Consider the following 26,743-nt stretch of genomic DNA (forward strand, 5'->3'; position numbering starts at 1 on the left):
ATCTTCATGCCCCCCCCCCCTTCCGCCAGTAGGGCCTTCTAGGCTGGAATCTTTGGCAGGGTAAAAAAATGAAAAAAAAAGCGTCCCGGGCCCTGTCAAGCCCACCCTTGTTGGGGAGGGTGGTGGCATGACCATATTTAGCCATTGCCCCCCCCCCCCACCACAGACAGGACCGTACCAAGGGGCGTCATGAATAGGCACATTCGTTCCCCCCTTCCGTTCACCTAAAAAAGTATATCGAAAGCTAAAAAGTATTTTTAGAAGAGTTGTTAAATGGGTAAAAAATGTTTTTGAGCCATTGTGGGTCCTTGAACTCGCAAGATGGCGGGTGAAACGGAATTACTTGGCCTCTGTAATGCCAAAAAATGAATCCCCGTTAAGCTGAATTTTTCGCTAATCCAAATAAGGTGACTTGATTAGAATCTTATTATACTCTTGTTATAGTGGCTATAATCCAACCAGATTCCTGTCCAGGGACGTCGGAAGCGGGGCCGCTACTAGGGAAGGACATGAGGATCCCGGATGCTAGCCCAGGAAGGGCGCCGAGTTAACTCTTTTCTTCATGGCCCCGGCTCTCGGACAATTACCATCATTTTTTGTTTTTCATGCTATAAATTCACTATAGAAAGCCAGTGAAAAGTATGTCATGGTGGGCCCGTCTATGGGGGCCCTGTTCCAGAATGTGGGGGCCATGCTTTTCTTGTTCAGAATAACAAACGCTTTTATATCTCTCTGAGATGGGAAGCGGAGTGCGTCCGGTACTTCAATGTTCAGAATAATGGGAAAAGGGAGAGCCAAAATGAATACTGGCCCCGTGCGACATAAGTTTTCGTTTCTATTTGCGGCCCTGGTCGGAAGTGGTTCCACCCCGTAGGTGCTCGTCTTGAATTTTGATTCCTGAATCAATTCTGGGGGGGGGGGGTGCTCGCACCCATTGCCGTCTTAACGCATGGGCTCACCCTGGCACGGCCCGCGGGCCTCAAGAGAAGAGGGGCCTCACAAAAATGAGATCCGGTTGAAATTTTCAATGATTTATCAGGTAGGACCTCCGAAAAACGACTTGGCCCGGGGGCCCATGATACTCTTAAGACGGCCCTGCTCTCACCAGCTGTAGTTAATTCCGTAGTTACTCAAGCACCTTCCCCCCCCCCCGGCTCCGATGCCACTACCCCTCAACCGATTAGTTCGGATGAGGGCTCTACTCATTGGCGAACGCAAGAGGGCAGGGGAATGGGTTCTAACCCCCACTCCCTGAGCCGAAATTATAGTGTTATTTTGCAGGGAAACAACGTGAAGCTCCCCACTTCAGAAGAAAAAATTTTTTTTGAACCCCCTTTCCCCAAAAAACGCATGCGTATACGCCAATGGTTATACTATATTCTTTTTGAAACTTGGCAATGCATTTTAACATACAATGAATTTTGTACAAACACACACACATTCATTTGGAGAAACAAGAAAGAGATACATTTTTTTAGATTACGAACATTCTAGCACATAAGATATGCCAGTTGCAATGTTAAAAAAAAGGCCTTTGTAGATAAAAGAGTTCCTCTCAAGGCTGAATGTATCAAGTGACACACTTGTTACCAGAGAGATAAGACGGATATACGCGCTCCGAATTGAATGGAAGTTCAAGGTCCGAGATCTTCCTCTATTGAGAATGCAGTGTAGTAGCAGTTTGCTGTGAGCACGTTCTAAAAATACGAACTAATTCATATTTGCTTATTTTATTGTAATAATTCATTGCATAAATTAATTATTTTTTTTTTGCAACATTTTTCGTTAAAAATGATACAGTGTATTTTGGTATAGGCCAGAATTCTAACTTCTAGGCCGCTCAATAGTGAATTTAACACTGTACGAAAAATAATAGGATATATTCCGGGCCTCAGAGTTATAGTCCTGTCGGCAGGGTGCAACTTTGACTGAGAGGCATAAGTGGGAACTTGTATGTGGCCCATGCAGGGGTGGCTAAAGCTTACCTGCCGCCCGGTTGCAAAGCCTCATGTGCTGCCCTAAAGAACTTAAAAGCCCTAAAAAACCCTGCCTGGTGACTTACAGGGCATTAGCATCACCATCTTGACATCTCAGATATATATAAACGATGAGATAACGATGGTGACGGCTCAGCCCTCTTACAAAATTTATTGAAGGTGGGGGGGGGGGGGGGTCAAACAGCCTCAGCTCCCTGGGTCCCAGCGCCTATGACGTCAATGTATACCACTCCCTTTATTGATGCTCAAAATTTACAACAAAAAAGCTAAAAAATATAGTGTGTTCACTGATGTTGTCCAGTTTATGTAAAAAATTATCCCTGTACATTTTCATAGCAAAGTTCACTACAGTGTGCCAGACAGTGGTGGTCAGTCTCGAAGGGCGATCCCAATCACGATCTCGATTGGGATTGCCCTTCGATGTGCTACTAGGGTGAGAGTTCGCAGGATCGAACATTGGAGGGGGCACAAAAGGCTCACCAGGTGGGGCACGATGAATTTATTAAAGAAAATTTTGAGTTATCAGTCTTCAAATAACATTGAAATTAGTATAAATTGACTATAACAAACGAAAAGGTATTTACTTTCGATATTTTAATTTATTTTGGAAAATATTTTTTTGCATGAAAAATAAATTTTTGATCATTTTAGGGGTGGGGGAGGACCACTGAGCTATAAGGAAAGGTTTCACTATAGCTCAGTGAGGGAGACATGACTCTCCCATGTGTCCTAAGTGTACGCCTCTGACCATAATATGCAGTAGGAGATGTCGGAGGGGCAGAGCTGACGAGGGGGTCATAGTTTTGCTTACTTTTGCTGACGGGGGCGAGGGTTTAAAAAGGGCTGAAAATCTGCTAACGTAATACTTGAATGGTCCCCAGGCCCAGTTTGTGTTGACCTTTATTTATGGCAGGAGGGGGGGGGGGAAGACACCAACTTGAAGAACACCAACTTCGCAACTTGCTTGTCTATCGTGAAAGAAACGCTTTTTTTGTATATACCCTTAAAAAAATTTACGGAATCAGTTTCATTGGTTACAGGCCCACAACCACGACCACCTAAATTACACTATTAGGTGTTATCTAGGTGGTCGTGCCACAACTCGGGACATAGCCTCAGAGCAACCCACCCCGAGTCGAATGGGGTCCGAAATTTTTTTTTTCTTGTTTAGCATAATAATATCTTTAAAGGGGGAGGGGGAGAGGCCAAAGAAAAAGTCTGCCCGAGAAATCACGCTACGGCCTAACCACTTACTAAAAATTCTTTAATTTAAATTTAGCGCGTTTATTATCGTTTATTCTCTCAAACCAGTTCACGTGCTGTCAGCTAGCGACCAGTTTGAGAAACTCTAGTACACCAACCTATCAGTAGATGACAGCATTAGTCATTTTGTTCCTTCGTTTAAGGCGGACCATATTTTATCTAAACAAATACGGGATCACATTTCCTGGAGAGAGAGAAACGTGGAAAATCCATTGAGAAGGGAAAATCCCATGGAGGAATGAATAACAGGAGGTGACGCGACCAGCGCCTCCGTTGAGAAAGCACGGGGAATCTGGGTTGCCAGATGAAGCCAGTGATCGATCTATTAAAGGGACCAAGTAAGCCCAAACAAACCGTGGCTTCCCATGCTTTCCTATGAGAAACATCCCCGTTTTTAAAAATCATTTAAAAATTTACTATTCACTTCAGGAACTCGATTTTTTCCCCCTCAAATTCTGTGGATATATTTACATAATTGAACGAGAGCTTTTACAATTTTAGTTGTAATTTGTTTTCGAATATTAACTTCAACAACATGGAACCTTTTGCAAAAATAACCAAAATTTACCCATATCTTGTGCCCTAAAATTCCTTCTCGGCATTTTAATTTTAAAAAAATTATGCCAAAGCATAATGTAATACCTCAGTGCTGAGAGTGACACGATGTTTAAAGACACTTGAACAAGTGGTGTTTGAAAAAATCTGACTTTTTTTTTTTGCGAAAAAAATTATATATGCAAAACATTAGCATATATAATGCCTTTCAGCTGTTCATATTAAAATATTGTAGAAATACTTCCAGTCTAGGTAGAACAACAACAATTTTAGATTTCAAATTCAATTCGAAACTGTTTTTTTTTTTTTTTCAAGTTTTCGTACACATGCCACTTTAAAAGCAAAGTAATAGGTACAAAATGAAGAGGGGGGGGGGGGGGGGAAACAGCCCAAGTGATTATTTTCCTAAATACTATAGGCCAGAAAGATGACTTATCGCGGCTCGTAAAAAAAGTTTTTTTTATTTTTAATATTTTTTTTCTCAATACTACATCTACTGTACATAGCGGAAGGTTCGGATGGGCGGCATATATTTCAATCATACGTATTCAAGAATATGAGAGTGGAACGGAAGAAGGGTGGCGAAATTTGTACAGCCTACAGGCAGCAAAACCATAAATACACTGTGGTGGAGGACGCTCGAGCACTTCCAGTACTTTGAGGCACGGGGGCGGCAAAATGCTCTTGGCCCCTTGTGGCAAAAATCCTAGCTACGTCAACGTCAGAAGGTGCTCGAGCACCTCAGGATTTATTCAGAAATCAAAATTCCTCATGTAAAGCTTAAGACGAGCGCCCACGGGCCTCAAACACTTTCGAAATGTCCCGGATCTATGATAATGATGAACGAAACAAAAAGGCAAAATAAACAGTTAAAAGAAAAAATTATGAAAATTGCATTTTATTGGAGCTTCATATTATTTTAATTAATCATATTCCTATAGACATTAATATGATACATCAAATTTTTAAAATATATTGAAGGCACTGAACTAAATACTGATGACGAGTTGAGAGTGAAAAATGATCTTCCCCTTTCAAAAATAAATTAAAAATATAAAAACCCCTTATACAAGGATAAAATTTTATCTTTTCCCATTATTGAATCATGTAGATTACCTGAAGAGGCATTAAACAGTCATGGTGCTTAAATTTATTTAGATATTAATATTTTAAGAGAATTCGATCCGGCAAAACACATGTTAAGTATAGGGAAAAGAGCGGTTTGTTTGGGCTTTCTTGTCAGTCCATAGGGTTGCCACAACGGCTTCAATTTTCCTGCCTGATGTCACCTCCTGTTATTCTTTCCTCCATGGGAAAATCCCATCGAGCTTATACTACGCAATATAAGCTCGATGGAAAATCCACACAGTAAGAAAATCAAAGCTTTTTGCCGAAAATGATGCCAAAGATTGGTACAGCAAATGATAAAAAAAAAAACTCCATGAAATTTTGTTTGGTTTTTTACACATTACTTTTGTAAGCCATGATTTAGTTCAAATAGCGCAGAAAACTACGATGACGTAATTTTGTAAACAAATCCGTCCTTTCAAATTAAAAACACATTACACATCCACACAAAATTCCTGGAAAAAACCAAATTTTTAACATTTTTCTTCGCGATTTTTGTTTAAAATATTGATTAATAATATTTAATTACTTATGTATTTCTGAACGTATATTATTGTTTGAATATTACAAAAAGAAACAAGAAATGTTCAGCTCATTACCGAGTGCAAGCAAAGTGTATGCGGCTGGGGCGACCAAGACTAAACAGAGGGGATTGCCACCATCAAGTAATGCAAGGAAAAAGAGAAGGAAATCCAAAATCCTCCCAAATGAACATTTGCCAAGCATACCAATAGGTGCCGCTGCACCAACGACAACTCTTATTCAAGAATCTAAGAAAAGCGGTGCCACAAAATCTGACTATGAGAGTGATGCGAATGAATCAGTTACAAGTAACATTGTGAGGTTTTATACCCAAGAGGATGACAATGATGATAATGTAGATGAATCTGTCCACGATTATGATAATTATGATGACAGCGAGTTTTCAAAAGCATCAGAAACTCCCAAGCATAACATGGTTGTGACCTCCGCCGAAGTTCATTGTGACAAGTCTCCTGAACTGAGTCGAGTAGTTAGTGACTCATCGAGTAGCTTGATATCATCGGACGAGGACTCTGTGATAAAAAATCCTTTCAAAGATCCTCCGGTGATTGTTATTTCGTCGAGTGATACTCCTCGGAACAGCATAGATGAGAATGCTATTGGTGCTGAAACTTTAAACAATGAAACCGAAGCTGAAGAAACGCAGTCCTCTATACAGGTTCATGGAGATATCGAGAATGGAAATGTACCTGAAGGACCGCTGTTGAATCGAGAAACTGTGATAGAAAATGATGTGAAAAAATTTGGTATGCAAGAAGGTGAAACAGTAGAATCTGACTCTGTGCCAGGTGTTATAGAGGGTGAAAATCAATGTCACGGTGATCGAAACGATTTCTCTGTCATCCCACCTGAACAGAGCATTGATGAGCTCAAGAGTGATCCTCAAGTGAACGATCAATCAAACGATTGTGATGGTGACAATGATGATGATGATGACGTGTCCGTCCATAGTGATTGTTGTTATTCAAAAAACATTTATAATGAATACAGCACTGAAAGTTTGGATGACACTGAAGATATTTTCATGGTCGATGATTCGAAACAGAGCAACAGTAACGGTGGTTCAACTTCTTCTCACTCAGAATTAGATGAGAATGATAATACAGGAATGTGTTCACAAAAAAGTAGTGAAGTGAGTGCTACTGAAAGTTCACACGGTGACATTACAGTTGAAAAAGAAATTGTGGTGACGAAACGACACCAAGCTGTTGATGTTCCCGATTTCAAAATAACTGCAGATGTTGCATGCCAGAAGTCTTTCGATCTCAACAGAAATGAGGATGGAAGTTTTGTGGACAAAAGATATGTCACTGCCTGTTATGGGGAAAAGAAAAGCATTTTGAAAAGAACACTTTCATTACCTTGTTACTTTGGACAAATAAGTTACTCGAACCCTACAGAGTATTTTCCATTTACAGGTTTTAAGTCCTCAAAAATATTTGCATCCGAAGCTTCCTTTGATAAAACAAGCAAGAGAAATAAAAAGCATGCAACCAGATCCGAAACTTCTAAAAGATCTAGTTGTAAAGGATGCTCCGAGTTATGCTTGAAAAGCTGTTTGAGTTCTCCCAGTGATTTGTCTCAAAGTTCGTGTTTCTCGAGTGTTTTACTGCCTGTGACTGTTAGAGAAGCTAGACTTAGGTGAAGTTTATAAGCTATTTATAATGGTGATACTTTACAACATTTATTGTATTAAGATTGCATTTGATGCACACCTAGCAATACTGCTTGGGCTCGCATGTCTTGCTGAGCTGGTTGGCAAGTAACGAGCAGGTGGAATGACAGATAATATGACAAGCATATTTTTTATAGACCATAGAGAAAAGCCCTGAAACCAGCAGCATTTCAAAGGGGCTGCTTGCCCTGGTCCAAACTCTAGAGGATTGCACAGAGGGAACGAAAAAAACCCACTTCTTTTAAAATCATAAAAGTTTATAGTGTCAGGATGGTTTATAAACTTTTGTCACCATGGTTACCTTACCCAAACCATGGTTTATCTGAGACTCCCTAGAATAGTTTAGTAGATATTTTCATGTTTCAAAAAACCACTTTAAAGCATAAATATACACAAATCAATATCTTCATCTCACCGCAAGGCCCTTGACTAAAGTTGACCCTAAGAGCCCCGACGTGTGCTTTGAGAAACACATGTAAGAGTTGGTAAAAATTAGGTAACAAAATTATATTTGCCCTTGATAAAAATGACGCACTTCAGAGCCATAGCGTTAGCATACCTCCCAAAGCAGAATGTGCCAAAATGTGCGACGTACGTCGCAGAACAATCTGGAAGAATTTTAAGAATAGTGTAGAAAAACGCTATTATGTATATGTGAATTTTCACCGCAGAACATTTTTAGTCAGCTGAGGGCTCGTTGCAGAACATCGCAAAACATTCTGCTTTGGAGGCATACCTTTTCGGACAGACTTTTCCTTGGAGGCCCCTTGCAGGGGTTATTATGCAAAATAAGTGTATATTTTTCTTTGGGGGCACCCATTTTGCTCGGGCCCCCGGTTGCTCCAGCTGAGTTATGGCACTGCCCACTTCTTGTTACAACCCTGATTGTACCTTCATTCCTAAAAAGTGATACTTCCGACTTATGTCAGTGATTCATAGGTGGAGATAGACTGCAGAGGCTGTGAGGAGTGCAGGATGATGATGTCAATTACATGAGAACTCATTATTGTAATGATTTCCAACAATTTATACATTTGACAATTTTACAATTTCAATTGATCGACATTAGATCAGTTGGCCCAGTCTGATGCTGAGGAAGGGTAGCGTTGCCACCCATACATTGTCTTTTTAACGCATCTGCCTACCTGGGTGTGGCCCGGTTTCTTCACAAAAATTTGGTTAAAACTCTCAAAAATGTGCCATGTAGGGCTTAATAAAAATCATTTGGCCCAGGGCCCCACAATGCTCTTGAAACAGCCCTGCCCCCATGCTCTCCCCTGTATCTCTGCCCATACAGTGATTTATTCCTTCAGAAATCTGATAAGTTGAGCTCCATTTTCTTACTGTTAATGCCCCTTCCTCCTCTTCATAAGAGAGAGAATTGTGTAGGTTTTCTTTATTCTTTTCTTGTCTCTTCATAGCGTTGATGTGACCCTCTGAGCACACATGACATCAAAAGCGAAAGCCTTCAATATTTACCTCAAAATGGGTCTAATTGAAAAATATAATTTTTTTGATGAGACGATGTGTAAATGCATAGATAGCATAAATCGGGGTATTAACTTACCGTGCAAGGAAACCCTAAAAAACGTACTTGCATGCTTAAAATGTGGGAAAATGTAGAACATGGGTTCAAATGATTTAAATATCTTTTGTATAGTAATTGTGATTCTAAGCCAAGACTTGGAACTGGGAGGGGGCGAAATTTAGGGGTTGAAGTTTTATGTGGAAACAAAGAACACCACTATAGAATTATAAAATTTTGAAAGTTGTGAGGGCAGCAAAATAATGTTTGCCCTGGGTAGCAAAAATTCTAGTTATAGCCCTGCTCTAAGCAAACAAACCTGAGCAAAAATTTTCTAGCAGAATGATGTTCATATTTCTTATCAAATTATGCATTACAGTTGTTTTTGAAATTATCTCAAAGTTCCCCCAATTCTATGATTTTTTAGAAGTTACGTTGTGGGAAGTGTTCGTGCTGCTGGATCGTTGCTTGGTGTTGAGGAGTTGTCTCGTTATTTTCCCGAGAAGAAAGCAAAAATATTTGTTGGAACATGGAATATGAATGAACATGTAAGTTCTTATCGCAAATCATGTACCCCCCCACTAATGCATTTATTCCGCTAAGTCTATTCTTTTGAACTTTACTTCTTTTAAATATTAAATTATTTTATAATTCAGACGAAAGAAATCTAACATGCATAATGCATAGCCTATAGTTAATTGATTTTATTTGTAATTGTGTGATAATACATGCGAGTGCACATTTTCTCCCCCCAGGCTCCACCGAAGAGCATTGATGATTTTTTACTTCCCCTTGGACTTCCCTATGTTCCTGATATTTATGCTGTTGGTACTCAAGAAGGAAGCCAGTCAAGGTATTGATTACCAGATTTATTCAAAATTATTACAATCAAGGCTTAGTGGGGATGATGACTACTACTAGTGGGTCTCTTCTCCTTCAGAATATGAGAAAATGGATGCAATGTATGGAATGATATAGTTAAGTCTATTGTTCAATAGCTTTGGTCCCCACTGGAAACACCACTTGTCCCCCTTTGAAATTTTCTGGCTATGGGCCTGATTAAAACATATTAGGCCTCCCTAATGTGGCACATATCAGACCAGGGTGTGCCGGATTACTCAATTCGCAGGATAAGTGGAAGTTAATCGAAAAGCCTTTCTGCTCACAGACATGCAGTGACATATTTTTCTCTTCCACATTCAAAGAAAACCTGCCTAAAACACTGGATTACTGGATGGCCACGACTAGCACATGCAGGGGCGTAGCCAGAAATTTTGTTCGGGGGGGGGGATGACCAGACCCCCCTCGCTACGCCTTGAGTACATGGCTGGATTATCTATATTGTTTGTTGCTATCACTTTCATTTTTGTTCACCCCTGAAAATGGTAGAGTTCATCCAAAGGAATGGAAAAGGAGTTTTGAAGAAAAGCAGGGCCAAATTGGTAAAGAAAGTGTTGCAGAGGAAGGGGGGGGGGGAATGTCTGGTGCCCTGGGAGTTGAACCAAATTCATCTTATTTCATAATCGTTTACCATTTCAGAGATGGTGGTGGCAGTAAACAATTATTCCTTGCCAGACATGGGGGCTTAGTGCTGGAAAATAATCATAGAAGCTCCTGGGAGGTTCACTATGCCCAAGGCTTGACAAATATGGAAAAATGTAGGTGTCAGGAAATATTTTCAAGACTCAAACATTTTTTTTCTCCAGAAAAACAGGTCCAAAATAATGTTTATTTTGACTTTTCCAGGACATAGAAAGAGGCCCATTTATGGTTTTGCTGCCGGCAGACTACACAAATTTCTTCCCACTTTTCTTCCATTCTGGTCTAATTTTCTTGATTATTCTCTCCTCAAATTCGCTGCCTTTTGCTATAACACTCATAGCCTCCTTTCACTATTGCAAGTTAGTCTTTTTACAACTGTGTAACCAGTGCCGTCTTAAGGCATGGGCCCAACCGGGCCTCAAGAGAAAAAGGGCCTCACAAAAACTAGATCTGGTTGAAATTTTCAAGAATTTACTGGTAGGGCGTCGGAAAAATCACTTGACCCGGGATGCTGTTAAGGCATGGGATGCCCATGATGCTCTTAAGACAGCCCTGTGTGTAACACCTGCATTTCTAAGCCACGCTTTCAATCACTCATATGCTTGCACAGGCTCTAGGTGACTCTTTGGGTTGCTCACTGACATGGCTCTTTGGCTGGGTCACTCTTTTGATCATTTAAATGTTACATTTATATGCTCTAGGTTATTCTTTTGGTCATTCATATACTTACACGCACTCTAGGTCACTGTTTTGGTCTTTCATATGCTTACATGCACTCTAGGTCACTGTTTTTGTTATTCGCAAGCTTGCATATGCTTTAGCTCACTCTTTTGGTCATTCACATCCTTTAGGTCACTCTTTTGAATGCTCACTGACATGGTTCCTTGCTGGGTATATCAGCAAGATTTTGATCATTTACACATGCTTTAGGTTATTCTTTTGGTCATTCACATGCTTGCTCATGCTCTAAGTCATTCTTTTGCTCACTCACATGTTTGAAAGACTTTCTAAGTCACTCACTGAACTAGCCCTTAGCTGTCTGGGAGAGGAAGATTTATGAAGTGTTATACAAATTTTGCTGCCCTTGTCCCATTCTACTATTTTCTTTGATCAATCATTCATCAAATTTGCCGCCCCTCTGGACTTGCTGCTCTGGGCTATAACCTGCTAAGCTCCCTGTAAATAAGCCACTGCACATAGTTTACATACCTTCGATGCTGATGTATATGCAGGTATAAATTGAAAAAAAAAAAACTTGTACTGCTCTTGAACTCCAATTTTGTAACTCCACAAGGAAATTTTTTTTCAGGTGCATTTACCAATTTTCTAGTTGTAGTAATGACCAGACACACCATGATATATTGTTAAAGCCTTGCTATATCCAATCGTATAACAGAATATCCTGTGAGACAGGACTAAAAATTTGTATGTTCTAAGCAGTGTCAACTTAACCCATTGTTTTACCCTAGCACAGCTGAGGGAGTGGAAGACACAAGTGTAGAGGGACTCTTCACCCTTTTCGACTCGGTGAGGGTTCCTAGGACACACACACACCTGCTTACAATGAGGAAAAAAAGTCTCCCTTTCAAAGGTTAAGATGCCCCCTGTTATAAGCTGGTTTTTCTATAGCAGGATCAGTTGTTTATGTTTGTGGGAAAACAAAATAATATTCTGAACCTCAACTTATTTGCAGATCTGAATGGGAAGTCTTGATGCAGACTACTTTAGGTCCATCTCATGTTCTTTTGATGTCCACTTGTCTTGGCCTCTTGCATTTAGCTGTTTTCATAAGGAGAGATCTCATATGGTTTTGTTCAGGTATGAAAATTAATCAATTTATTTTTCAATATTAATATAATATAATGACTCCCCTGCCACACAGGTTTTAAAATGGTGGGAAATATTTGAAACTACAGAATTTTTTTGGGTATTGCACTATTACTTTAGAAAAAATTGCTCAGTTATATATGAAGACTATCCGATTTGTTGTATGGTAGGTAGGTAGCCTACTCATATTGTCAAGTTTTTCATGCCCATACAATGAATAGACACTTTTCAAAGTCGTAAAATATAGTTCATAAAAACAATTTTCAAGCGCAGTTTTCAGCCACTACAGCATTGTAGTGGGTGATCATAGATGATGTCCTTAGACATCATGCTTTGCATTGTAGCATTTTTCACCTTGCCAAAGATTGTAACCTGGCAAAGGATCATCAGAAATTCAAACATTTTCTTCTTGTGATTGTGTGTCATGATAGATGATGCCATATACTAAATATAAAAAAAAGTAAAAAAAATGTTTAAACTTCAAATTTAATGTATATTTTTTATGATTTATTGAAAATACAGGATGCTTGGCAACCTTAAATAAGAGGAATGGTCTGGCGATCTTAAATAAGATATGAGGGGCACACTTATGTTGTAAAGTGACACGGGTAACATTTTTGGTCTTTCAATTAGGACGGGAAAGAAAAGGTTGGCCAGATTTGGTTGGAAAAGATTTTTTTGCCGTCCATCATTTAATATATAGGGAATATCAAGATAAATAAGGTTCCTAAAGATGAACACCCCAAAAGTTAAATTTTATTTCCAAATCATATAAATTATCTAATAAGGAACAGCAAATTTGCAAAGAAGGATTACTTACTGTACAATAAATCAAAAAGTAACATCCACGGGGAAGAGTAAACATACGCTATTTTTATTCAGTAGCAGCCCCGAGATTTATGAGGCCTCTCAAAAGTGTGAGGTCCCAAGGCAGTGACTTGTTCCCTCTAATGTTGTGTTGCAACTGTTTTTAGTTGGGAGTTGGGGGGGGGGATTGTGAGTCTACTTATTGAATTTAGAAGAACTTTCACATTCACTAAATAAATTTTTATTTTTATTTGTATTTTTTTATAATGGATATAGTATTATTATTTTAAAAATATTGTTCAACAATTATTTTAATTTCTTGGTCTGATTGATTTCAGAACCAGAAGAAGCTCATGTACCAACAAGGCCAGGCTCTATGGTCAAAACCAAAGGAGCTGTTGCTATCTCATTCATGTTTTTTGGGACTTCATTCTTGTTCATAAACTCACATTTGACAGGTACCATTGTAATCACAGATTTACTATGTTTCCAATTCAAAATGCTTGCAATGCTTGATGTTTTATAATGACGGTTTTATAAATTAATCATTCTCACGAAATTGGCCTAAATTGTGTCCCCAGCACTTCATATAAAATATATTTGTACAGAATTCTTTTTTTGTCACTTTCTGTTTATATTGCAGTTTCTGAAAAGTTATCATTTCATTTTTAACTTTTCCATCAATAGATTTTCAAAATTTTCTCAAAAAAAAATTGTAAATTTTTAAAGAAATGCTCTTCTTCTGGCTGTCCCCAGCTCATTTTTTAAATTTTAAAATAATAACTTTCTATTAAAACTAAAATATATTCTTTTTCCCAATAATATATATTTTTAGGACCTGTATACTTTGATATTTCATCTTTTTTATAATTTTAAATATTTATTATCAATATTTTATAGCCAAATAAAAACTTTCTCCAGCTTTTTTTCCCATTATGACATTTGGAAAACTGGTTGAAGTCCTACAACACACCAGTTGCCACCTATCAAATTTTCTGTTTAGAAGGCTGAGAAAAATATAGCCATCACTTGAATCACCTTTTAAATCAATTACGAATGTTAATTAGTTCACAAATTAGCATAGACGGAGATAGACTTGAAAGTCTGGAGCGGGAGGGCACGATATGCCACTTCATATCGCCGCCCATGCAAATTAGGTTTATCTATGGAAAAAAAAGTGGGTGTCTTTATTAAATGTCCTTCATCTTGTCGCGGAACTATTTGGCCTGGTCGTAATTTCATGCAACACATATGATACTGAGATTATGAAAGGACATTGCGAAAGTAATCAAGATACTTGACTTTTTTTTTTAGCTTTTAGCATTACAAGTTAAATTTATTCATGGTTATCCCTAATCGTGGTACATTACACAAACTTAGTACAAGGTAATAACAGCATTTGGCTACTCTCACTTAGTAAAGAATAACATTTAGAATTTTATCACTCATCCCTTTTCGGTTACGCAGCCCTGGACGATATCGTCAGATTCACCTTTATCCTTCCCCCATGCAGAGAGAGTGAGTTCGAAACGTGACTTTCCCCATGTAAAACCGATCACTGTCTGACGAAAAACTTGTCATGTGTATTCACACCAAGTCGGTGGAAACTCCTCCTACCGGTTAAACACTATTTCCTGACATCCAACAAGGGTTTTTATTGGCTCGCAGTTAAGTGCATGAAAATGTGACATGTCTGTCTCAAGTGATGAGAGAAATAAATGTGATCATGTTGCGCAACTTGTACGCATCCCTATACAAGAATAATGTGTCATAAAATTCCTGAGCCAGGAAAGAAACTCAAAATGTGTAGCTTCGAATGTATATATGTGTGAATTGTGGTTTTGTTGGGAGGGGGGAGAGTGCGATCATGACAACCTGGCTACTTTTTTTGTGAGCAGTATATAATTGGAAATTATATATATATTTTCACTTTACCACATATTTCAATTCAAAGACATCCATTATTTCTGAAAAGCACACACTTTCAACATACTTAGTTCTTGATCAGTGTTGCAAAACATATAAAAATGTGTTTCTCCTGGCATTGGGTAACCAGAAGGATGGTTTGATCATAAGTTAAGGGGGAAAAGTAAAATAAAACTCCAAATTTCTTCATTGCAACATCAAGCTGCAGTAATTTTTCAGCTAAAGGCTGCTTCGAGAATGTAACTCGTTCTCTAGCCCTCATAAAATTGATATTTTAAAAAAATGCAATTGACAAAAAGTTGTTCTGAGTATCAGTGTTTGTCAAAGTTGAAAGTGATCTACCAAAATAGATGGAACATGTTGCGATTTTCAAGCATTAATGTGTCAAATTAAGTGCTGAAACAAGCAAAATGCCTCATCGAATTTACCTATCTTGTCACTTGGTTAAATTTTAATTAATATTTTTCCTCACAAATTTTTAACAGACTTCTTTGCTGACTATATTTCATTCATTAGCAGGTAAAGAAGTGCCTCTAAGAATTTTTTTTGGGATTTTTTGTTAGACATTTTTCATAGTTTTTTTCATTTTTTGCCCAATTTCGCGAGACTGACTTAAATACCAAATGTGACGATTATTAACAACCAGTTTAAATAAAAAGGTAAGTAAATGATCATGAATGCTTTATTGGTGAATGAGAAATTTTTTAATATCACACACTGAAAACTGGTTTATTTCAAATGAAAAACCAACTGTTTTTTTGTTGCATATCAATTTTGATAATCATATTTGATTAGGGCAATTTAACTGAATACTATTTAATATTAATACAAATACAAATACAACGCCACAACAGGCAAAATGCCCAACGAGGTGGCTGTAGCCCAACGAGGTATGGCAAATGTTCCATATATTTGTTCATAGTTGTATGAAGTTCATTTATGAATCATAAATAAGTACATTCTATGTAAATTCCTTTTAGCTCATGAAAGAAAACTGAAGGAAAGATTGGCAGATTATGAGAAGATTTGTAGTGCAATAAGTCTTCCTACTAATTTTCCTCTGAAGCAACATTATCAAAGCAAAGGTTGGTTAGAGTTTTTATTTTTGTGAAATTATTATGAGAGCAATTATATTCATTAATTTTTGTGAGATGAATATTGCTTATTATACATCATATTTCCTCATTGCTATGTATTTATTCATGTGGTGACCATATTTTAACGAAAAAATACAAAAAAAAAAAAAAATTATTTTCTTTATCCATGATTTCAGTGAAGATCACAAATTCAAGTAAGCTTTGTTCAAGAGGACATTTTTATTTAACAAAAAATTTAAAAAAATCAAAAACGTCAGGATGGTCAAAATTAGGGGAAATATAGGAATGCCCTTACAATATGAGTAATTTAGTCACTCTACTTATTCAGGACACCGCTATTGTATCTTGTGTTTTTTTTTCAAAATTACTTTGGATGTCATGGCTTTTCATGACCATTTTAGATTGTTAATTAAGAGTTAATTTTTATTGATGCTGCGATAATCCTCAAATTTTATTTTCGTTGTAGAAAATTGTGCAAATTTTGTGTTCTCAAGCTGTATAAAATCATAAAAAAAACATGAAGATTAGTTATTAAAAGATGATGATTGTTATTGTTTTGTCTTCTTTCATATCACAGATGCCACATCACGGTTTGACAATGTCTTTTGGTGTGGTGACCTCAATTTTAGACTTGATCATGACAGACCATCTGTTTTGAATTTTGTTGAAAGCAAGTTGATGAAAACGATAGATACATTTGAATTCCTTAAGAAACATGACCAGTTGCATAAAGCAATGGATAAAGGTAATAAATATCTCTCTGTCTTTTCAAAATGCAGACATATGCTGAAAATGATACATGAGGCTTTTTAATAGATATATATTTTTATTAAGTGATATTCATCACTTTAACCTATAATTTTTTTTTACAGGAATTGCATTTCACGGGTTTGAAGAAAGTGATATAACTTTTCCACCATCTTATAAGTTCAGAATTGGGACAAGTTGTTTCAGTTCCAATAAGATGAGAGTGCCTTCATATACTGTAAGTTGTATGACATGTTTTTAATCATTTTTTTTTTTCAAATTTTGACAATTGTTTCTGTTATTAAAATCTGTTCAAATGAATTGTTTTTATGAAATAGAATAATTGAATTCATCATTTACTTTTCAGGATCGTGTATTGTATCGATGTAAACAGAAAGGATCTATCACATGTACCCTTTATAGCACTGTTCCAGATATTGTTACTTCAGATCACAAGCCAGTTTATGCAGTTTTCAATGTAGATATTAGAGCAGGACGAGATAAGTGAGTGAAAGTTCTCTGTTTATTCAGTTTTGACTCTATGTTTGTTTTTTACTAGTTTAAAAATGTTATGATAAAAAAAAACAAAGTTATGTGTATGGATGACAAAGCAAAAACTGCTATTTTGATGCAATTAGAAGTAATATACTGTGAGTTGAATGGCACAGATGCATTAGCTCATTAACCACTCCTATCATATGTAAGCAATAAACTCAATATTGTGTCTAAATTAAGTAAATAAATTAAAATAATAATAAAAAAATGTGACATGAAAAATTATGTACAGCAACTTGTCTCGCAATAATCATTTCTCAAAAAATATCCCTTGAAATGAAAACAGAAACTGCACGAAGAGACTAAAATAATTTAATTTTTCAGATTTTTATCTGGATTTTTATATTGGATTAATATAAATATTTTGTTTCCAGCATTCCTTTGGCAGCTGGTATGTTCAGAAGAGAGGTTTATCTGGAAGGTAAAATTTAATTATATTTGCTATGCACGCTATGATCATAATCTTTCCATTGACTTTTTTCCTACTAAATTACTCATTATATCTCAACATTGAAGAATGAGTTCATTGAGAATTAAACTGATAAGTTTTACTCACAAAAATATCGATTTTTTAAAATTAATGCTACCAAATCTGTACAAAATTTAATTATACAAATGTTTCAATCCTTGTGATTCAAAATGACTTACAAAATTTAAAGATTTACAGTAATTTTTATCATTAAAATTAAATTTACAATTTAAAACTACTACAATTTTAAAAATTTAAATACTTTGGATTACAATACTTCGAAACTTTGTATATGAATATTTTATTATTTACGTTATGCTATGGTTATATGATTGAAGGAAGCACTGTGGTAATATAAACATCACAATACCATCAAATTAAAAAAGAATAGTAGACAATAGTACATACATATTGTCAGAAACCTAAATCAAATGTTCAAACTAAAAAATGTTTATTTTTAAATTTTTATTTGAGCCATTTTTAAACATGATTTTTACATTTGCTTTTCTTTACAGCTAACCGAAGAAGAGCAACAGCACTTGAAGTCAATCCTAGTCAGAAAAATAGCACTGTATGCAGTATCATGTAGCAAATTTCTACTCCAAGATTTGGCATTATAATTATGCCGCAGAATATTAGTGTAATACTTTTTTACTTCATATCAAGTTTGGTGCTGTTATGATGTTAATTAGTGCCGCATTCACTGTGATAAGTGTTTTTACATTTTTCAGAAAGAGTCAAATTGATGTATCCCTAATTTATAAAGCACATTTTTTCTCTCATGCACACTTAAAAAATAACTTGATACATAGTCTAGTCGTTTCATGATTTTTGTGTTTTATGCATGTCTTGGATTTAATAAATTTATCCATACTTATATTTCAATTATCAATGAAGCAGTTTTTGTTACTAGGTTTCGGCCAGTTAGTTAAATGGTGCGAATTGTTATTCTCAGGTATGAAAATATATTACTACTACCAAAAAAGTTTTAGCGTTTACGGTTTCTCATGGTGGCTAATTGATTCTGGTTGATCAAGATCATCTTTTGATGCTGAATGAATGAACGCCAGGGTCTTTGCCACCGGACTTATCCCGTTGCCGAGATCTCTTCCAGCCATCTTTTGATGCTGTATTTTTAAGCTTATAATAGTGAAGTATGTGTTTGATTTTGATACTTTTTTGTGTTGATGATAATGAAAGTGTTATGAAACTTGAATATGCAGCTACCTTTCATAGATTCAGGAGTTACAGTAGAACCTTATTATTATGAACCCTATGACAACAGTAAAAAAAATTGTAATAATAGTAAATGGTGCTTAATTTTATCTGTCGAGTTTAACATTTCTAATCAAGTGACTAAACACAGGTCATTGTGATGCTTTGCATAAACATGGATGCGCTGTACAACTCGTACTGCTCACTAGCAAGAAAAATTTAGATTAATGCATTGTACACATATATATATAGACATCTTTTCAATTCAGCCTATGTTGAAGGCTCTTTTATTAGTTATAAACTGGACATTCATTTAAACAGACAACCTATAACTTCTTTTAGTCCATCATAATGAGGTTCTACTGTAATTTGTTATGTGATAACTAAAAGTAAGGAATTCAGGTACTTGGTCTCTGACTTTTTACACGCAAATAATGTTATATACTCGTGTTGTTTCTAATGAAATCAGAACTTGCTTGAGGATTGATTTATATCAGAAATTAAAGACATTGTATCATGCCTATATTATTAATATGATGCCGTCCATAAATATGGTAATCTAAATATGCGTGTCTGTGAACATAGAACTCATAAGAGCATCAGAAATAAATGCCTTAAATTTTATGTATCCTAGTCTATATATACACAGTATGCGTCTGATGATTGTCCCTTACTACGCTTGTATTTTACATGATTGTCCCAATCATTTTTGTCTGAAGTCATTTATTCAAAGTTGTTTCATTATTGGTTTGGTGTTTGTATTCTTATAATTTTGTTTATTATTTTTATATGGTGCTCAACACTGGCTGTGCCATGTTTTACGATCAAATATTTTTGTTAACAGCTGTGACATTGAGTTCGTTGATGCTAATTGCAGAGATGCAATTATCCAGTGTAATGACAGAAATAATTTGAATGAAGTTGAGAGATATCTATTTAAATGCTAAAAATGGCAAAAGTTTGTTTGTTCTATTTTATTATATGAGTTATTATATACAGTGATACCTTGGCTAACAAAGATAATTTGTTCTGCAATCAGGTTCATTAGTCAAAATCTTTGCTAGTTGAAACATGATTTCTCATAGTTTTCTATGGAAATTTGTTTAATTCGTCCCAAGTTCTGCACAAAATTTAAAGTCGAGTTTTTTGAAACACCATGGAGCAATATAAAAAAAGACAAAAACTGATTGATAGCTAAAATTGTATAAATGAGAATTTTGATACAAACATGAGATATCGAAAATCTTTTTATGTTACACTATGTATCCAACCAAAGCTGGTGTTAACACACTCCAGTCAAGTTCATAGGTGTCTTCATTCATTTGTGATTTAGTCAGCTCATTTCTGTGTCTGATACATGCAGCTGGAAAGGATAATGTCCTAGAATTGTTCAGGATGTTCAGTTCTGAGTCTTGCACTGAAAGAAACTGTACTTTGAAAACATAGACATATTTTTTTCAATGCATTTTCTGTTATCCGAATCTTTCATTTCACATGAAATGTTTCAAAAAATTTCACAAAAGAGAAGTGGAGGTACATCTGGAAAAAAAATTTGAGATGGATATGAGTTAATCAGACTCAAGTAACAGTAATTCTGATGATGATCAGCATGAAAATACAGCTCAGAACATGGGTGTGTTAGGTTAGCATGTGCATTCATACAATGAAAATGTTTGTTAGCCGAATCCATATTCACTAGCTGAGACAAAAAAAATCGTGGAAAAATTTTTGTTAGCTCAAAAATCTGTAAGCTGAGGCATTCTTTAGCCAAAGTATCACTGTACTCTATTTGGTTTACATTGATATTTTTGATTGAGACCAAATCGAAATATACAACTATTGAAAATGTAATTGATGAATTAACATGTAAAGTTGACTCTCAATTATCCAACCTCTGTACTGTCTGGCCTCATTTAAAAATAATTACAATGCTCCATAATAAAATGATGAATAATTTATTTTCCCGAGGCATTAAAAATGTAATCATTTATCAATGAAATACGTTAAAATAATTTTTGTAAGAATCAATGTGAATATTTTGTTTACTTTAACTCTTTCTTCGGCCCAATAAAAATCAGCAAACCCCCTGTAAAATGTTATATCTATCTTCTTTTTTTAATGAACTAGGCTTTCTTCCAATTTTCAGCAGGTGCAAACTAAAAGTTATAGGGAAAAGTGTTTCATCAAAAGAAATCAACTTATAAAATACCTGAGCTTGTCAATGCTAAAATAAGAGGCGAGATATCTCATCAATATTGCTGAGAGGGTTAAAAGAGTATGTATTTATACTGTACAGCGTATATTAGGCCCGTAGCCAGAAATTTCGTTCAGAGGGGGGAACTAAAGTGATGGAACAATAGATTTGAACATCTTTTTCCGGTCATTTTCTCACATTTCGGGGACGGATGGACCAGGTCCCCCCCCCCCTACGCTATGACCTTGGTGTATATGATTTTAGCAATTACGTTTTTATGCAATTAAGTTGGACATTATAAAATTTATCTTAAAATTTGAGCAATATTTTTATTTTCAGACTTCCTTTTTCTGTAATAAGTTTTTTGTATGGGTAGGGTAGGAAGAGAGTATTTGTAGAACAGCCTATCCTTCCACCACATTAGGCCGGATAGTTGAGAGTTTACTGTATATGTATGCATTATTTTTTATTTGGGTCTTCACTGGAGATATAATTGTTAATTTATTCAAACTTTAGTCAATTTTCGCCCTAAGTAATCTAGGGCTGTGCAGTCTTTCACTTAATCTGTGCTCATTATCTTGCCTTTGCAATTTGTTGGATGGTAAGACTCAGATGAAGTGAAGATGACGTGCAGGGTAGTCATGTTTGGTTTTAGTAAAAAATGAGGTTCAGTATTTCTGAATGTATAAATGTGTGTATAGAGATGATATTTTTCAAACCTGAGCTTAAATGCCATTCTAACTGAAAGCGTCAGGCTCATGTGTCTAAAGTGTTTCGAAACTGTGGGTGCTCGTCTTTAGTTTTATATCAGAAATTTTAATTTCTGAATCAATTATGGGGGTGCTCTGATCCTTGCTACAAATTACCCCTGCACCACCTTACCACAGCACCCCTGACTCCTACGCCACTGGTCATCAGGTGACTGTGCTCTCTAAGAATGCATATGAATAAAAGTATTGTCAATAGCTGGCTACCTGGTACCTGTGTCATTTGTGTACCTTGTGGTTAGACAAGCGTAGGCTCTCATCATGACTAGGCACTTGACCAGTCATTGAGGTCAAACTTTGAGCTATTAGTCTTAGTCCAATTAGCTGTTACAAGGCTAAATGAGTCTAAAGTATGTGACAAAATAATCAAACATGTTAATGACTCTGAAGAAATTATCAAATTTTTGATTAGGTTTGTTTTCCAATTCATATCTTTGTCATAATTTTTTAAATTTAGTGTTATCTGGAAAAACTATTAGTGCTATTATGATATTGTTTTTTTGATGCTGGTTATATGGTGCTATTAGGGGTTTACAAAGTCTATGCTAACTATGTTTCTCTTCTATTATTTTTCATGAATGTTTCAATTAAATTTTTGTTTTTCGCAACGAAAATATTGTTACAAAAAAAAGCAAAATAGAGTACGTACACTGCATGGCCAAAAAAAATAGTTATGGTAGTGTCCCAACCTTTCTCGTTCCATCGCTCCCTTTCTTCAGAAATTTTTTTCTCCCGCCCCTACTCGACGTAAGCGAACCCATAGCATATAATAGCTATTCTATGAACCCATAGCTTCTACCGCCCCCCCCCCAGATCATTCCATCGCCCCTGTTGGGAAACACTAGTATTATTATTTTTTGGCCATAAAGTGAGTTTTGGTTAAAAATTTTGTGAACAATTTTCGTTTATTGTATATTTTAGTTATCCAGTTCGGGAGTTAAAATATATTTATAAAATCTAGTCACTATTTTTTTTAATGTATTTAATCATCCATATAATTTTATCTGTCTATTCAAATTATAAATATAGTTGTGAACTCGTACTGTTTCAGAAAGAAAAAGAAAAGTGATTATAGTACACACATATCAATCGACGACGGGCCGCATCTCACTTTTTTTATTGTCAAAAGACCTATGTGGACGTGTAACTTCAATCTCTCATAATTGTAATGTGGCTCTGCTGTTCAGCAGTGGTTCTCGATCAGGGGCCATATGGCACCCCTCATGCGGTAATGGATATTCTAAGGAGGCCACGCGGGTGAAAGTTAAAAGCGGGGAGGGGCGGCAATGGCAAGGGGTTAAGGATGGGGGCACAGGTAGTTATGAAAAAATTAATTCTGGTGTGAAAAAAATCAAGCTTTTAAGTACAATATGGTGTGAAAAAGTGATTATTTTCAGAATCTAGTGGAATTGCGAGTAGAACCAGGGCCATCTTAATGGATTGGCCTATCGGCATGGCCTGGAACTTCATGTCCAACATTATGAGACTTGGTAATGTGATTTTTGAAAGTAAATGAATATGTAAACTGCCACTTTACAGTTAAGTACGAGACACTTGAACATTACTTATTGTAGGGGTTCCGTGATGTTGAGACAGCCCTGTGTAGAAGCTCCTTAAGAAGGAAGCTCGCTGAAGCCTAGGGACCCGAAAGCGGTCCTTATGTATAAAATTCTTGTTCATAAATTTACTCAAAAGATCCAATAATTAATAGAAAAGCTTACTCTGTTGGAGAGAGGCGTTTTTTTTTGTTTGGGCTAAGTGGACCATGGCCAAAAGTGGCATGTTCGGGCAATAAATTGTGAAGAAAATTAGACTAAAACAGGAGGAAAAGGAAGAGAAAAGAGGCAAACCCATATATATATATATATAAATCCACTTTTGTTTCTGGATAAGATAGGGGCCACGAGAAGAAAATATGGTCCGAAGGAGGCCCCATAAGTAAAAAAAAGGTTGAGAAACAGAGCTGTACAGTATTACCTTTTCTTTTTTTTCTTTGGTGAAACAGTTTAATTGATACTGTGTTATTGTTAGATAAAATTTATTTTGTTTCGTTGCAGGATGTTTTTATATTTTGGAAAGCTTTATTTACGTTTTAGCAACCAATTTATTACTCATGTTAAATATTACCCCAAGAAGGCAATCAAGTGGAAAAACGATATTTTGGTCATTGAACTAATAGTCTGTACTAGTGATACTAGCCTGGGAGGTTTTCTATCTCAAAATATGAGGAAATTACTGACACATGTGGAATTACATAATCAAGTTTACTGTAATATCAGCTCGTCCCTTAAAATACCAGTTTCGCCGTTCCGAAAGAAATTTTTGTTTACGGGCCCAGCATAGGCGGAGATAGACTTGCAAGTCTGAGGGGGGGGGGGGAGCACGATGATTATGATGTCAATTCATATATACATTAGATCAGTCGACTTCACCTTTGACGCTGGGCACGCCCCCCGTATCTTCGCCCATGGAACCCAGATGCTAAATATACCCATATTCGATACCAGAAATACCCAGATGCGATTAGCATCTTATCGCATGGGAACACTGACGGCCGTATGCACGGTTCATCAGTTAACCGACCAGTTGAATGACGGGTGGGTAGAAGTTAAAGTGACGTGGGATTTAACCACTCGAAGCATCAAGTGCTCTCATGATAACTTTACATTGCAATTAACATCAATCGTGGCGTACTTGTAAGACCACTCTATTGCTTTTTCCAGAGGCCCAATTTTGCCCTGTGTGTATCCCCTGATGTTATACAGTATCCACGATTTGAATGTGTTATTAAACTTAAGATCGATCTCTATTGAATTTTTTGTCATATTTTAAAAATTTTTGTAGCTAATCTCTTTCTTTTGAAGTGATTAAAAATTTGACTTGATTATTTTGCATTCATTTTGTTTCTCAATTTAATTGCGATTGGATTTTATGATCAAGAGTACCATTATAATTTAATATCTTTCCTGTGTGGTAATTTTGCATTCTATAGGGCAGTGGGTGAAAAATTTTGTCACCCGCGGCTTCCTTCCTTGCAAAATTCACGGTTCATCTGCGGCTCCCCAGAAGAGTTTAGTATCCATTAAAAACTCTAATTTAAAATAATTGATCTCCTCTAAGTGAAAATATCTAGATATTTTGGTGTTATTAATTGCTAATAAAGTGGTGGTAAAATAAAGTTTTTGATGTCTTTAAAGTGGTTCTTCTCTAAGTGGAAATATCTAGGTATTTTTTCATTTATTAGAGAAGAACCACTTCAAAGCAGAAAAATGCACACAGATCAATTTCTCCAGCTTGCCGCGGCGCACACTTTGAGAAACACTGCTGTAGGGAGCATATTCATTTTAAAAAGTGTTTTTCTACTTTATTGGTTTTCGTGTGCCTATGATCACTGCTGTGTAGTACGTAGCTTATTCGTTTACCGGCAGGGTCACCTTAGCCGGACAAATCGCCGGAGAAAAGAAGAGACCCTTGCTCTTTTTCTATGTTGAAGTCCTCTGGTACTATTTTAAGCCGGTCAATGTTTTTGTACAAAAAGTATTCTGTAACGAGTGATCCATTTTTAGAGACCGCACCGAGAGGTCATTGAACACACGAGTAATCATTGTAGGAACAGAAATTACATTGGATGGACGTGATTGAAATAATATTGATTTCATGTCAAGATAGTGATCACACATTTTTTCGTTAGGGATTTTTCCAGTTTCACAAAATATTTTTAATGAATGATCACTCGTTCGTAGATGTTTTCAGACATTTTTTTTTCCTCCAGGCGTTACAGTGTACAAGTTTTCTTTACCATATCAAAATTTATGGAATATAAATGTCAAAATTTACATTGTTAATTAACCACAACTCAAAATTTTAATGCGTTGGAAATCTACGGATAATTGAGATACTCCCTGACTTATAAAACTATCCATGCCAACAAACTTCCCGAGAATAAGCTGGCAATAAGAAGAAAATGACTGATTTTTATGGAATAACATGGTTATATTTGTTTTCTATCCCCGAAATACTAGTCATCCTATTCAGAAATAAGTTTCTGGTTACGCTCTGTCGCCAACGTTTGTCAAAGGCGACGCGGTGAGCTGAGAACATTGATGATTGTTTATTCGGTGCTTTGGAGTAATTTTTTGTTACTGTACTCTGGGGCGTCGCGGATAAACGTTGTCGTAGTGAAGGAGCCACGGATGGCAAAAATTTTAGAACCACTGTGGGATACAAGTAGATCACGATGCTCTACTACCGAAGACTCGTTCAGAAGCTGAGGAAGGTTTTGAAACTGCCCTTCCATACGGGGAATGATAATGCAATCCCTGCAGATATGATGTTTCTGAGACGATGACTAACTGTATTGTCCGCTAGGTACAGGGTGGGCAAAAAGTCAGCAGAAAAAACTTTAAAAATTCATAAAAATCCGAACGACTCGTAAAAAAAAGACGACGTGTGAAAATTGAAGAATCACAACAACAAAAAACAAACGAAGAAGCGACATATACAGGGTGGGCAAAAAGTCCGTATTTTACTTTAAAAAATCATAAAAATAGAAAAAATAACGGAAATAAAAAACAGTTTGCAGGGTTAGCATCTCTAGGTCACGAGAATTTTTTTGACAGGAAAAAAAATATAATAACTCAAAAAACATCTGATAGGTGGCGCTAGTACGAGCGACTTCGGTGGAAATATGCAAATGAGACGGTTATAAGAACTTGCGCTCCTAATCCACAACACGTGCACGTGGACCTGCTGCACTCTGCCGTTGCTGGATTTGTGACTCGCCTGCAACGTGTAATCCCCTGTGGTGGTGGTCATGTGGAACACATACTGCTGTAATAAACGATTTGGAGGCATTTTGTTCGTTATTTGCGCATCTTTTCTTTGAATTGTGTACGTCAGCGCCACCTACCG

At 36.3% G+C, this 26,743-nt stretch overlaps 1 protein-coding gene across 1 annotated transcript; it reads left to right on the top strand.

Moving 5' to 3' along the window:
• Positions 1-5,327: 5,327 nt before the first annotated feature.
• Positions 5,328-18,753, top strand: INPP5E (Inositol-3-phosphate synthase). The gene is made up of 11 exons (XM_089231279.1): positions 5,328-7,127; positions 9,114-9,234; positions 9,442-9,539; positions 11,922-12,046; positions 13,201-13,320; positions 15,769-15,873; positions 16,463-16,630; positions 16,758-16,870; positions 17,000-17,136; positions 17,562-17,608; positions 18,172-18,753. Exons 1-11 carry the CDS (start codon positions 5,527-5,529, stop codon positions 18,243-18,245), a joined length of 2,709 nt encoding a protein of 902 aa, XP_089087405.1. The 5' UTR covers positions 5,328-5,526; the 3' UTR covers positions 18,246-18,753.
• Positions 18,754-26,743: the final 7,990 nt, after the last annotated feature.

The sequence above is a fragment of the Pholcus phalangioides genome, unplaced genomic scaffold (assembly GCF_987345545.1).
Source record: "Pholcus phalangioides strain wild (caught in Gottingen) unplaced genomic scaffold, Ppha-v1.0 ptg000004l_1, whole genome shotgun sequence".
NCBI classification, from domain to species: Eukaryota; Metazoa; Arthropoda; class Arachnida; order Araneae; family Pholcidae; genus Pholcus; species Pholcus phalangioides.

Excerpts from the sequence above, each read along its gene's own strand:
- INPP5E (XM_089231279.1), top strand. The coding sequence starts at position 5,527 with ATGTTCAGCTCATTACCGAGTGCAAGCAAAGTGTATGCGGCTGGGGCG. Across the intron at positions 15,874-16,462 it reads GCAACATTATCAAAGCAAAG|ATGCCACATCACGGTTTGAC; the intron begins GTTGGTTAGAGT and ends TTCATATCACAG. Across the intron at positions 17,609-18,171 it reads AAGAGAGGTTTATCTGGAAG|CTAACCGAAGAAGAGCAACA; the intron begins GTAAAATTTAAT and ends TTTTCTTTACAG.